Genomic DNA, 14310 nt, shown 5'->3' on the forward strand with positions numbered 1-14310 from the left:
TGTATCACTGTTGAATTTCTACTTACACATATTTGTCCCTGCATTATATTGATATTTATAAATGAAGACACAGAACAATATACAGTATTACAATTCATAAGTTAAACATTCATATTAAAAACGAAAGGGCACATATATACGGTACATAACGGTTAAGGAATCTTGGTTCTAAGTTCTTTAAAATGGCACCGAGGCCCCTCAAGTAACCATGAGTCGGCAACCTTTCCTCGCTGAACCCACGCCCGCGGTTCCCACGCTGTCCTGTAGGGGCGCTAGGGGGCCGTGTTCACTGCAGCTTCTTCTTGGCCAGCTGGGCCAGCTCCTTGGCCTTCCTCCTCTTCAGCTTCTTCTTCATGAACAGCAGGTCTATGTAGATGATGTGATCCAACACCGTGGCAGCGCAGAGGAGTCCTCCGTGCAGCGCGCCGGCTATCCCGCAGCTAAACACGTCCTGGCCTGGAAACACACAACCAAGCGCACACACACACACACACGCACACACACAAACACGCACACACACACACACACAGATGTGATACATAAATCTGGAATATGACTCTTGTCTCCCTCTAGAGGTATAACGAGTATATTTCACATTTTGCGAGGATTTCCCTTTTCACTCATTCTTAAGGAGTGTCCAAAGATAAATAAAATAAAATGTTCTTCGAAGATTGTGCTCAACAAATGAAACACCAAGCTGTCAAAATACACAAAATGTTCGGAGTGAAAGAGACGATGACGAAGTCACACAAAGTCACACAAAGTCGAATGAAGCTGCCGTCTTCGTACGTCTGGACAGAAAATTCTAGAATGACCGAGGAATGGGTTGTGATCATCCTAATCGTAACGGGGAAGAAGCACCAAGACGGCGGCGTGACGTGTGTGCGTGAGACTATGCCAAGCCTATCCCAGAGGTCTCATTCATACGCCCTGGGCCCCCAGAGCGGGGTGGGGGGGGGTCTACCCCTACCTGAGATGTAGAGGTTCTTGACTGGGGTGTTGCAGCGGTTGCGGGCCACGGCCTCAGCCCCGAAGCGGTCCAGGTTGTGCTCTGCGGAGTACATGGCCCCCCGCTGAGCGCCCAGGTAGTGCATGTTGGTCAGGGGGGTCGCCACGTCCTGGAACACCAGCTGAGGAGACAAGACCCAGGCCGGCACTTAATGTACGCACTTATTGTGTGTTGTACGTCCTGGCACTTGATGTACGCACTTATTGTGTGTTGTACGTCCTGGCACTTGATGTACACACTTATTGTATGTTGTACGTCCTGGCGCTTAATGTACTCACTTATTGTGTGTTGTATGTCCTTCCACTTAATGTACGCACTTATTGTGTGTTGTACGTCCTGGCTCTTGATGTACGCACTTATTGTATGTTGTACGTCCTGGCACTTAATGTGCGCACTTATTGTATGTTGTACGTCCTGGCACTTAAAAAAAGAATGCTTAGTGTGTGAGTCATATTCCATCGTGTGGCATCTTACCCATGCTATCTTACCCGTCTTACCCATGCTATCTTTGTTGTATACAGGGAATGGGTTAGCCTAGCTAGCGTTAGTGTTTGGCGCTTGGTTCTATGAACGTCCTTACTGTACCGACAGAGATATAGCAAAATATCAAGAAGAAAACAACTGAAGATATGGCCAACACCGTAAGCGTAGCTTACAGTCGAGGTACACAGTATGGAGAGTTTATGCTACATGATTTCAACCATGCGTTTGTATAAATCAAACCATCCTACATGAGGGTGGATGACATGGACCTTCCTCATCAACGTACCTTATCTTTGATCTTGGGGAATATGGTGCAGGCCCATTCGAACAGCTTGTTGGCGAACCTCATCTTGTACTGGTGGTACTCGTCTCCTCTCTTGCGCACCGTGGTGTCCGACCACTCCTCAAACCACTCGTACTTGGCCATGGTCAGGATGGTCATACAGGACTTCCCTGGAGCCCAGAGAACACACAGGGACAATGATGACTCAACACACACACACACACACACACACACACGTACATATCATCCTCACTACACTACTGTATGTAGCATTGGATATGCCTCCTAAATGATAAGTGTAGGAATATTTATACATAATATATTTATATTATTTGTTTTTCTCCAAAACACTAGAAAAGCTGTTAGCGTTCAGCATATATATGCTTATTTTAGATATGTTTTACTTTGAACACTTTTAAGCTATTTTGTAAATAATTTTTCTATACTTTGCCATTTTCATCGCGTAGATTTCTGCATTAAAGTGTGCACTGCCTGGTAGTTTGACACAACAACATTTCAACACACATACTCCAATAGACATCACAGTAGACAGAAAGTAGACGCAGTAGTGGGAGGAATAGGCGTGGGTTGGTACCTGGGTGTCTGATCTTGGCCTCAGGGTCTTTAACTGAAGGCATCGTGATGAACATCATGGGAATGTTCTCAGGAGCGTCATCCTTGCCCAGAGCGAAGAATTCCTCCATTCTGCAAGACATATTTATTTATTATTAATACATTAATGGTCACAGCTTTTTTTTAAATTCGAATGGCAACTCAATGTACATGAGACGAATACACTCCCAATAGAACGCAAACGCTTTGAAACTGATACGACAGCGCCACCATGTGAGTGAAGAACGCTACTACAGTCACACTTGCACTTACGATCTGTCCATGTCGTTGTTCTTGAACAACCAGAAGTTGGTGGACACGAGCCCCAGCTCCTCGGCGGTTCCGTCAAAGCCGGAGAAAACTAGAAACGAGCCCCTGCCGTGTTTCATCATGTTGAGGCGCTCCTGGATGTCTGAAACAACAGGGGGGGAGCAGAGGACAGAGTCAACTCTGTAGGACCGCTTTCACACGCACGCAGACGCGCACACCCATACTAATACACACACGCGCACGCATGTACGCACGCAGCAGGCAGGTAGACTGACAGGGCGGCACGGCAGGCAGACACACACTATGAAAACTATGAAATAAGTAATAATTATTATCACATTACCCAGCGTCGTTGTCCCCTACCTGGCTTGATTTGGATCTCAGGAGGCAGAAGCTTCTGGAAGGTGGTGAAGATGCCGCAGTTGGAGATGACCACAGGTGCGTGCACCTCGTGCTCCTCTTGGCCCTTCCTCACTTTCACACCTTTAACAAGACGCAGAAGAGTCTTTTTACTTCGTAATTTTTATCCGAAGTAGTAAATGTGTTAATTAAACAGTAGCAAATGCGGTAATTAAGATAACAGTTGATGTGATGGGTCTCGTTCCCCTCACCATAAGCCTCTCCCTTCTGGTTGACCAGGACTTGAGTGACAGGGGCCCGAACCAGGCAGCTGCCTCCGTATTTCTGGATGGTGCGGATGATGTGGAAAGCGATCTCACTGGCGCCCCCTTTCGGGTAATAGGCGCCTCTCTTGTAGTGGTGGATGAGCAGGGCGTTGATCACGATGCTGGAGTCCTTCGGAGGAACGCCTACACGTAAAACAGACAGGACAAGAAATATGAAATCCAGTAAACGATGATCTTATCTGCGGTTTTGCCCACTAATGAGACCAGACCAACAGGAGTGTTCCTTCACTAGAGGAGGCTGTAGGCTACAGTTGTATTTTGGTGAAACCATTCAAATGAAGTACTTTTTTTTAACTATAAGTACCTGTACAGAAACAGTATTTAAATCAGTAAAAAAAAAAAAGAAAATTCAACGTCAAGAAATGTGCTAAGGATATGTATGAATCATTTGACTGTGGTATTATTATTAAATGGTATTATTATTATTATTCACGATAACTAACTCAGTCGTCACTTTAACATGTCACACACCCACCATAGAAAAGGTATGAGAAGATAACGTGGAGGTCCTTGTTGCTGGTCAGGGTGTTCACCAGCTCGGTGGCACAGGTCCCGGTGAGGTCGAAGATGGGGGACATGAAGTGGGCGATTCCCGTCTTCAGCAGGAACAGGGACACCCACTGCGGGATGAGCTTCAGCGTGGCCAGGTAGTGGGTCTTCTTAGCTGAGATCTGTTGTGGACCACACACACCGTCAGTCGTTTGGTCAGTCAGTGGGTTTTGTTAGGATCGGTTTTGTCTGTGAGTTTGTGTTTGGTTCCTTGGTTAGTTAATTGGTCTGTTGGTTGGCTGATTGGTATGTTGGTTAGTTTGTGTTTGGTTCCTTGGTTCGGTCAGTTGGTTCCTTGGTTAGTTAATTGGTCGGTTGGTTGGCCAGGAGGTCTGTTGGTAAGTCAGTTGATTGGTCGGTTAGTGAGCCTCGGTCAGTTGGTTCCTTGGTTAGTTAATTGGTCGGTTGTTGGTTCCTTGGTTAGTTAATTGGTCGGTTGGTTGGCCAGTAGGTCTGTTGGTACGTCGGTTGATTGGTCGGTCAGTGAGCATCGGTCGGTTGGTCTTGGCCCGTACGACCGTACCTTCATGATTTTGAAGAACTCTGTTATGGCGGACGTGTCGTCTGGGAACTGCTTCTTCAGGTGGGCCTCCATCTCCGTCTTGCCGGTGAAGATGGTGTACTCGCGCTTCTCGGCGCCCAGGCCGATCTGGATGGTGTCAAAGTGCTGGTCCAGCTCCTGGAACTCCAGCTGGCCCTCGGTGATCTGGTCGAAGGCGATGCGGAGCAGGCTGTTCTCGTGGAGCTGCCCAATGTAGTGAAGCCCTGGATGGGGGGGAACCAGGAGCTCAGCACCCGCCGCTTGGGCTCTACTTCACGTTTACTTATCGTAGGAAGCAGTTTGATCCAACGCCATTTAGGAACGAGGGTTGACAAATCACAGCATTCAATCAATATTGGACTTGTGGATTCCACAAAGAAATATGACCACTGGATAGCTGTATTATTTAGGGGGTGTCGGGGGGAGGGGGGGGTAGAGTCACACTCAGCTATCTTCTAGTATTAAGAGTGTTATGAAAAAAATCGATTATTCTTCCAGAAAAAAGTTGGACCAATCAGATCAGTGGAGAACGCGAATGCAGGACCAATGACGTCAACGGCCCAACCTCTCCCCTATTTTGTTGCAGACGCGTACGAAGCAAGAAACTCTCGTATTAGAAAGTAGACGATGTAGAACATGATTCTACTTTTTCATACGGTGACCACGGCCTCTTACCGACATCGAACTCAAAGCCTTTCTCCACGTAGGTGTGGCAGCAGCCGCCCGCCTGGTCGTGCTGCTCCAGCAGAAGGACCTTACGCCCCGCCTTGGCCAGCGTGGCGGCCACCGTCAGACCCCCGATCCCGCTGCCGATCACGATCACGTCCAGGTTCTGAGGGACCTTGTCCACGCTGAAACCTGGAGTCAAAGGCAACCAGTGTGCCAGTGTGAAATGTCAACACTTACGCGGTAAAACCATTGGGACCAAATTCAACATTCAACATTCAACATTCTACCTAAGTTCAAGTATTTAAGTATATACTAGTATTCCATTCCAGTGAGATATGATACGGTTACTATGTCAACATCATGACTGATTAGGTAAGAAGACAATTGTCTAATTGCTGCTCGAGTAGTAAGTACAAGTACAACTCTGACCTAAGTTGCTGAGGATGTGTATACCAAATGGTATATACTAAGAGTAAAAATACTGATTTCCTTCTTTCCCTATACATTTTGAAAGACGGATAACAACTTGTCTTATGTCATTTCTAGTTTTAAAAGTCTGAAGGTCACGTGACAAAGGCCTTGCAGCCTTATGGCGGTTTAATTGATCTCCCTCCTGGTGGAAGTGATAGTCTGTGATGCGTTCTGTAATCTTATTAAGATAAACTACACGCATTGTTATTACATAACCGCAAAGAAGTGTGTGGATACATAATCTATGACACAGACGGTGTATATGATAGATGGTTGATGTATAGGCAGCTGGTTTCAACATCACCCCTAGGAAATATATATTTAATAAAATCTGAAGTGAAATGGCAAGCCAAACAATACTGCAGATTCTGAGAAATGTTTAGTAAATAATAACAATCATATGTTCAATTAAGCACCTTTCATCATCAGAGACAACCCCAAGGTGTTTTACAATCCATCAAACCAATCAAACAGACCGAGGAGATACTAAATGGCTAAATTGAATTAGCCATTTAGAAATTGTCTCTGAATACAAATAGATTGAGGCCTGTTTTAAAGGAGTACATTCGTGCTAAGCATTCTTTAGTTGTCGGAGGAAATCAGGGAGGAAGCGAGGTGTATAGGTAAAACATAATGAGCAGGTGAGGTCATCGGGTGACACTGTGTGAGAGAAGTGATAATGTTAATGCAAACTGTCATCATCAGCAGTGTTATTATTTTTTGGCTCATTCTTTTTTGTCTTTTTTCAGTCTGTTGGGCATACTGTCCATTATCAATGTTAATGTGAATGTTATGCAACAAAGATAGAGACTTACTTAAATCTGAGTCGATATAACATACATCGTGATTGTTTTACATACATGATGATGCAACATCTTAAATCTTTATGTGATGTTTTAGGATATGCTTTATTTAAAAAATATGCTAATCTTATTAAGATAAACTACGTCCCAGAAAATGAATTAATCAGTTAAGTTATTGCTTAATTAGTTACTTATTAAATGAGCCTTCTGCTTCTGGTAAATTGCTTTCAATTACTTGTATTTAATACAGTTTACCTACAATTGACCAGTTTACCTTTATACTGGTTAATGACTATTGAGCATCCTAGAAAGCAAAATTATTAACTTTATTAAGGTTGTAGAAATGCACGTAAATGCATGTATTCGCTGCCCACTGTAAATTGTAGTGTAAAGTTTCAGAATGTCGATGTGTGGCGATTCCTTGAGGAGCCCTTTACCTTGCTTAATGACTCGGTCCCTCTTCTTCTGATCAAACTCCCGCGGGCCGGGTGGTCTTACAGACTCCAGGGAAAAGGGGCTCTTTTTGCCAAACAGGTACCAGTAGGTCCCAGCGGCCCATATCACCAGCCATGCCAAGAAAATCAAAAGCCACATGGTGGACGAGTACAAACGCACTGCCTGGTATCACGGTTGTCTCTTTGTGTGTCTCTATCTGCGTGTTTTTAGCAGTGACAGAAAGTGAGTTTGCTATTGGCATGCTTCACTTTTTATAATGCCAGGTGCTGGGGGCGTCCAGAAAACAGGTCAAGGGTATTTGTGACTCAATGGCACGCAATTTAGATAAACCAGAATTAAGATAAACCACAATCAGGATTTGAGAAAACACATAGTTCTGTAACCTACTATCACCTGGACATGCATATCACAGCCGTTCACACGAAGCCAAAGCTCTGTTGTGAAGAGTCATGTTTTACAGTAGCATTTGTTTACATTACATTAAACGTATTCAGCTGACCCTTTTGCCCTTGTATTCCGTAATGAAGATATTACCCAGAGTGCAAGAATCATTTGAGAGCATGGAAATTCTGAAAATAGGCAAAGCAACTGCATGGGCATATGTAACGTTTGAATGCAGGTTCTGGCCGATACATATTACATATGGGGTCCTGCTGGTCTTACAAATCTGACTTCAGATTAAAACCAAGAGTTGTTGATGGAGGCGGGGATCTATAAGCGCCTAATTGCCAACGCAAACTCTTATCCAACCTTATCCACTCGTTTTCATTTATGTTCTTTGGTAGAAATGAAACGGTAATATAAGGATAAGGTGTAACTCGACCTTTTGCGTTGTTGGTTCCCGGCTCAGCCTCTGTGCCGTCGCCCACCAGAAGTTCTGCTAGAACATTATAGGGGCTCCGGATCCACGCTGAGGGCCCCTAACAATGCACTCACATCGTAAACATACAAATCGGGGGCCGAGCGCCCAGAGTTGGTGAATCATTACATCCCCTTATCTCCATGTTAATGTTATCTGATAAGCCAATTAGCGCAGAGGTTTTATCTCCCACCAGTAAATCACTGGTGTTATACACGTGGCGGTGGACAACTTTATGGTTCCGACACTATGGCCTGACATCTCAGTGTCTGACATTTCAGTGTCGACAAAGAGCTTGACGTGTTGGTTGCTTAACCGACATTTTTACATTCTTCGATTTTGACCTGAAAAAACATATATATCTATTGTATATTTTCAAGTGTTCTTTTTTTCCTCATGTTGCAACAACAACTTCCATGTTTTTATGCTACACATGCTATCTCTGTTTTCATGCGATTCATTTCAGTTTGTCCATGCATGGACTTTGTGCGGGAGATAGTTTGTTCTTGCCTTACAGGTTATCTTGGCCTGAACAACAAGCCCGACAGTGGGCCACAGATAGCATAGAGCCTGGGGCTTATATATGTGCAGATTCCTTTTGCATACTTTCACTTCACTTCACCTCTCACTGTCGACTGTATCCAGGCAGCGATGGTAACTCTTACATTACTCACTTTTGACTTCTAGCCTCGAGCTTCTCTTGCTCGCCGGTCTGATCCCGAGGGGCTGCCCGTCAGCCCTCATGTTTAAACCATGCTTCACCGTGTGACTTGTTCTTCTGCACCGTTCATCAAATGTCTCAAAATGAATATAAATGAATATCACACTTTGCCCTTTAGACCATATTGCTCCTTGTTATAGATATATAATTACTTTCCCTGGTACTATGGTCTGTGACATAAATGGAATAACTAATATCCAAACATCAACCCTAAACAAAATTATCATCAACAATTATTATATTTTCGGTGGCTCAGGAGGTAGAGCAGTTTGGCTGGTAACCGCAAGGTTGCTGGTTCGATCCCCGGCTCCTCCTAGCTGAGTGTTGAGGTTTCCCTGAGCGAGACGGCCTCACCCTAACTGCTCCTGACGAGCTGGCTGCCGCCTTGCAGGGTTGACACTGCCATCGGTGTGTGAATGTGTGTATGAATGGGTGAATGTTAGGCAATATTGTAAAGTGCTTAGAGTAGCCACTGGTTAGAAAGGCGCTGTATGAATGCAGTCCATTTATCCATGTGTCAATCAGCGGCCTCAGAAGGAGCAGTCCAAAATCCTGAGGAAGGAGTTTATTAATGAACTATTCAGCAGTCTTACTCAGTCTGAAGCTCAGTGTTTTGTCAGAGGGCAATTGCCCACCATTGCACCATCACCACTGGATCAGCCCATGGACAGCAAGCCTTACGTCACACTCCCCTTTTGCCTACACCACCTCTGCCACCTCTGCCACTGTCTCTCCCCACCCCCTAAACTCCACCTCCCACTTTCAACACCTTCATTTTCTACTCCCTGCCTCGCATATTTTTTCTTGGCCATTGTTCAACGTCTTCAGCGTCTGACGCTGTGAATACACCACGCATGATGTCTTCCCATCACTGGTAAAGCTTACACTAGTTTCCAGCCTCTTGTGTTTAAAATTGACTGTAAATCCAATGTGTTGACACCACTGCCTGCTTTGTCTACTAGGAAGGTTTAAGCTGCTCTGCCTAAAAAGAGATTGCAGACAGGCTGAGCACTGTTGGAAAATATCCAAGCTGACGGTCAAGTATCTCTACATGAATGGGCTTTGGTCTCTTTTAAATCATTCAATTAGGGCAGCGACATCAGCCCATTTAGTAACCACCAGGGTTCCTGTTCAGCCTGGTTAGACCTGCTGCCCCGCAGCCCCAGTTACCCGCACAGAAGACTGTGAGACATGTGCTATCATTTTTACTGACGAGATGAAGGCTTTAACTAACTAACCTGGCACTAACCTGTCCCCTGCTCTCCTGATACTTGCCTTGGATTTCCGGTTCTCCTCTCTCCTTTACCCCTGTTCTGGTACAATACTGGCTCGACGTCAAGTCCCTCACATGCACTTATCTTTATGCTCCCTATAAACTATATTGTAGAACTGTAAATGTGTAATTTTGTAGAACTGTAAAAAAATAAACATCATAAATGAGTCTGAACTGGCTTTCTACGTTAGTCTTTTAGTCTTCTATTGTTAATCCCCTCCTTAAAAAACCTGGGCTGGACCCATCCATCTTCAGCAGCTTATGGCCCAGCTTACATCTCCAAACTACCCTTAATCCTAAAATACACTGGAAAGTGTTTTACTGAACAGCAACAGGTAATGGAAGGAAATAATATAATCCAATTCCTGTCAATGTGCTGTACTTGATAGGCTTCGTGTTTGGGTAGGCTTATCAGGAAGCACACTAGATTGGTTCTGCTCCTATCTCTTCAACAGAACCTGTGCTGTAGCGATAACAACTCTAATAAGTATTTCATTCAATTCTTCCAGACAAAAAGGATGAACAAAAGCAACAGGCCGATAACTGCCGATACCTGCATCAGCTTCTTCAGTTCAAGCATGAGTCAGTCTCACTTGGTTTCATGACAGATGACAGAACTGTTCAGGATCAATGCTTCCGTTTAGATGGCACCACTTTAGACTGGGATCTGGTGCTTATCATGTGACCTTCAATATTCCTGTTTGGACGAGAAATAGACGTTGAAGAAGATGACCTTAAACCTTCACTGTAAACTTGCCAAATTTGACCTGACCTTTTTGAGCACACTCAACTTTCATCTGTGTTATGCAAATCATATAGAATAAATTAGATTTCATGTTTTTAACTGAAGCATGGCCAAAACCACAGTGCAGTAGTTCTTGTTATCCTAATTGTTTATGAGTGAGGTCGGAATAGATATGAAAGGAGGTCCTTTGAATATCTTGAATTAATGTTGAAATGTGCCTGTAAATTTTCTAATATTTACCATTTCCAGGACACTGACATACTCTGCAAACCTCTTTGTTGACTTTACAGAACTGTTATGTATGGATTGAGTTTGACTGTTGATTTTAACGTTTATATTTGATCATATTGAAGGTCAACAACAGGGCCAAACAGCATGTGAAAAGGCCCAACCACTGAAAGGGGAACAAGCTGGACTCAGTTACCGCTATGTCCAAAGGTCTTCATATTCCTGAGGTTGTGGTAACTGATTAGGCCCTTTCTGATCACTTTTGTGTTTTCTTTGAGATGAGTATTACTGCTGGACAGATAATAGTAATCTCATTACAGTCTAACAGTAAGAACACTAGCATATTCTTTCTAGAGGCTTTCCAATGTTGCCTGCAATCACTTTGGGCTCTGTCTTGATCTCATGGATAGTTTCCACTCAAAAATCTATTTAACAAATGGCAATTGCACACAAAGACTAACGGGGCCCTATTTTAGCACCAGGTGAATAGATAAGTCTTCCAGCCTACACAGTGGACCGTTCCGACGGGTAGGCTATCCATCTTACATCTAGTTGGACACTCCCATTTGTGATGTCACTATGAAGCAAGGCTGGGCCGAGAGGGCTTGTAATGGCTAATCACACTGACACCTTGTGGTAAAATAGGAAAGAAAGGAAGAATGTTTTACACAAGAAAGAAAGAATGCATCATGGAGAAATGCAGTTGGGAGCTCAGGTGTATCAGAAGCTCCTGAACTCCTTTCCCCCAAGTCATGGAAGTTGTTTATATCTGATGGTCAAAATACACGATCAGTATTTTATCTACAACCTTTACGGTGTGTTGAAGACAGATGTGATAGAGCCGTTGCACGCCCATACCGCATGGGATTATCATAATCTGATCAATCAATTGGATTACTATTAGTACGGGTTACATGCCTCTTAACCTTTGAGTTTGCCAATTAAAAAATTGCCGGTCAGTGTTGAGGGAGGAGGAGAGTGCCGTGGGTTTGATACAAAATGTCTGCATCTTACCTGTAAATAATACTTAATAACTTTCATTTATATAGGGCCTCTTCGAGGGACAGAAGAACAAAATAAAAAGAGGATGGTAGAAATTAACTAGAGACCATAGGCTTTTGTGAAAAAGTGCGATTTCTGTTGTTTTTACACCTTTTTTTTTCAAATCATTAAATTAACTTAATGGTGGTTATACTTTGACATTAATCCAAATGCCTCTTTGGAGGCAGTGCTAAATTATTAAAAAGTAATTCCAAATTGTATCTTTTATCTAAGTGCGGTAGAAGCATGTAATATATCTAAATAAATATATTCATACATACTGTGCATAGAATTGTTCTTTGTTTCAAGATGTACAAAAATCAATTGTTTCCCCCGTGCTCTAAGTTTTAGACGATCTCTGCGAGTGAAAACGAGACTTAATGGGATTGAGGGCCCTAACGGAAGCCCTTTGAAGAAGCTTAAGGATCGGCCTATCAGTTGTACGTCAGTAGAGCCACCATGACCTCCTGTGTTCTGGCTGGGAAATCCTATTAGGAACGACGTTAAGCAGCCCGTAGACGTGACTTCAACGGCTTCACCTGCGGAACAGAGACGCTCTCAAGAAAGAAAAGGAAGATCCCAACAGCCTTCCATAAGGTCTAGAATCCTGAGACATCCCCTGTTCGTAGTATTCAGTCCTACGCGGTCGTCCTCACAGAGAGGCAGAAGCATACTGTCCCATGAAAGTCTCCACGAAATAACACCCGACACAGTCCAGATCAAAGCTTGGTACAGCTATTTAATTACAAATCGACATAGATATTGGTATTCATATCAACAGGCGTATGGTAATGCGAGTCTGCTAGAAAGACCGTGACATCAATACAGATCTGTTACGTGCTGCTCATCTTTACACCACGGTAACTCCACTACGGTATGCGTACGTTTTCATACAGCAATCAACCTGAGCCTCGTTAAAAATATAGCCGGATGTTTGTTTGCTTTGCGTTGTGTTCTACCGTCCCCCTCCTGGGCGGGTGCTATGTTATTATACAGCCCCCCTTGTCTCCCTTGTACGGGTTCTTTTCATCGGGAACGCCTTTGATCAGCATGTCCTCTGCGATCCGGCTCTCCACAAAAGCGATGGTCTCGGCACAGTTCACTCCCACCTGGAGGAGGAACATCAGCGTGAGCAAAGCAAAAACATTTTTGGGGGGAAATAACGGTGGACTGTACCGTGGGATTGCCCTCCAGTACGCTTTCTGGGATGTTGATGATACAGGAGATCATTTTACATTTCATTGAAGTGTTAATTGACTCACTGGGGTACGAGGAGTGTTGACTTCCTTCTTCAGTTGATCCAATTCCATTTTCAGGATCTCCTTATCTGACATATCTCGAGCCATCCTGGCTGTTGTAAGAAAACCAAAAAAGGGTTCCTTAGTTGTTTGTTTCACTTGTTTCCATTAGTTGGTCCATAGTCCATTGCATAATTCAAATAAATGACACGAATGACAGGATAACAAATAGAAAGATAGAACAAGATAATAAATAGTAAGACAGACAACAAATTAAAGTAAGATTGAATTGAACAATGAAAGACCTTCGAATAGCCCTTTTGGTTTAAGCAGTAACTATCTTTCTACAGACCTTAAAGAACGACATAATTATCTCCATAACAGGTCAAATAAAAAAAGCAATTGTTCCCAAATTGAACCAACAAGAACCCAGCACTATAGAATAACTTCTTGAGCCTCACCTGCAGTGCGGAGGGGTGACTTACAAACGGAGAAAGGTGTTGGCTCCTAGGAGCTCATCTGTCTTTGTGAGGTCCTGGGGCGGGCTGTGTTTCCTCCTCTTTGACGGCTCGGCGGCGCGTGACGTCGGCGTCACCTCTGATCCTCTCACGGCTGGCTTTGGTCAGAGGAGGTCGGCCCGGGATTGGGCCCGGTGTCACCAATCCCTCCTGATCAGATTAAACAATCACGGGCTATAAACCCCCAACCCCCAACCCCTCACCTGAGCAGGAAGGCCAGGCCTTCGTCTTAAAGCCTGACTCCTTGATTTGAATGCCTCACGGGCCTTGGCGTCAATTAGATGGTTTATAATCTTCTGCTCCCTCCAGCGGATCCAGATTTAACCCACTCATATCGAGGAAACTGTGTTAATGCACTGACACCTTATTCATCTATAACGGCCATAATTGGTTAGTTGGCGGGTAAACCTTCTAAAATCTTCAGGGAAAATAACAGTTTAAAATTTTTTTATGAAAGTTAATTATTTTTTGTCCTGTGTTCCCTTTCCTGACTCGGGTCACACTGAGAATGAATTTAGATTTTCATGGTTTCCTACGAATATTCTAGAAGGTTTCCCCACCCAACTCACCAATATGGCCACTAGGGGAATAAGCTCTAGGGTTGACCTCACTGTGACGTTTGGGTGAACCTATTAGTTTGTATTATACACACTATTGTACACACTATTGTACACACTATTGTACACACTATTGTACACACTATTATACACACTATTATACACCTATTATACACACTATTATACACACTATTACACACACTATTATACACACTATTCCAGGTGTTACCGACGAAAGCCCCACTTTCCTGTTTTTGCCCCTCTGTTCAGAAAACCTCTCTTGGGTATTGCGTTCTAA

General features: G+C 43.9%; 2 protein-coding genes across 2 annotated transcripts; both read right to left on the minus strand.

Annotated features, from left to right (window-relative positions):
* Positions 1-286: 286 nt before the first annotated feature.
* LOC311366490 (inactive all-trans-retinol 13,14-reductase) lies at positions 287-6970 on the minus strand (the record flags this gene model as incomplete). Its single annotated transcript, XM_084485275.1, has 11 exons — positions 287-456; positions 971-1130; positions 1779-1945; positions 2371-2480; positions 2661-2799; positions 3021-3140; positions 3269-3466; positions 3819-4014; positions 4416-4657; positions 5109-5291; positions 6814-6970. 11 exons carry the CDS (start codon positions 6968-6970, stop codon positions 287-289), a joined length of 1842 nt encoding a protein of 613 aa, XP_084341401.1.
* Positions 6971-12679: 5709 nt separating this feature from the next.
* Positions 12680-13045, minus strand: gngt2b (guanine nucleotide binding protein (G protein), gamma transducing activity polypeptide 2b; the record flags this gene model as incomplete). Its single annotated transcript, XM_084485452.1, has 2 exons — positions 12680-12808; positions 12962-13045. 2 exons carry the CDS (start codon positions 13043-13045, stop codon positions 12680-12682), a joined length of 213 nt encoding a protein of 70 aa, XP_084341578.1.
* Between the last annotated feature and the right edge of the window lie 1265 nt (positions 13046-14310).

The sequence above is a fragment of the Micromesistius poutassou genome, assembly GCF_964030765.1.
Source record: "Micromesistius poutassou genome assembly, chromosome: 21".
Taxonomy (NCBI): Eukaryota; Metazoa; Chordata; class Actinopteri; order Gadiformes; family Gadidae; genus Micromesistius; species Micromesistius poutassou.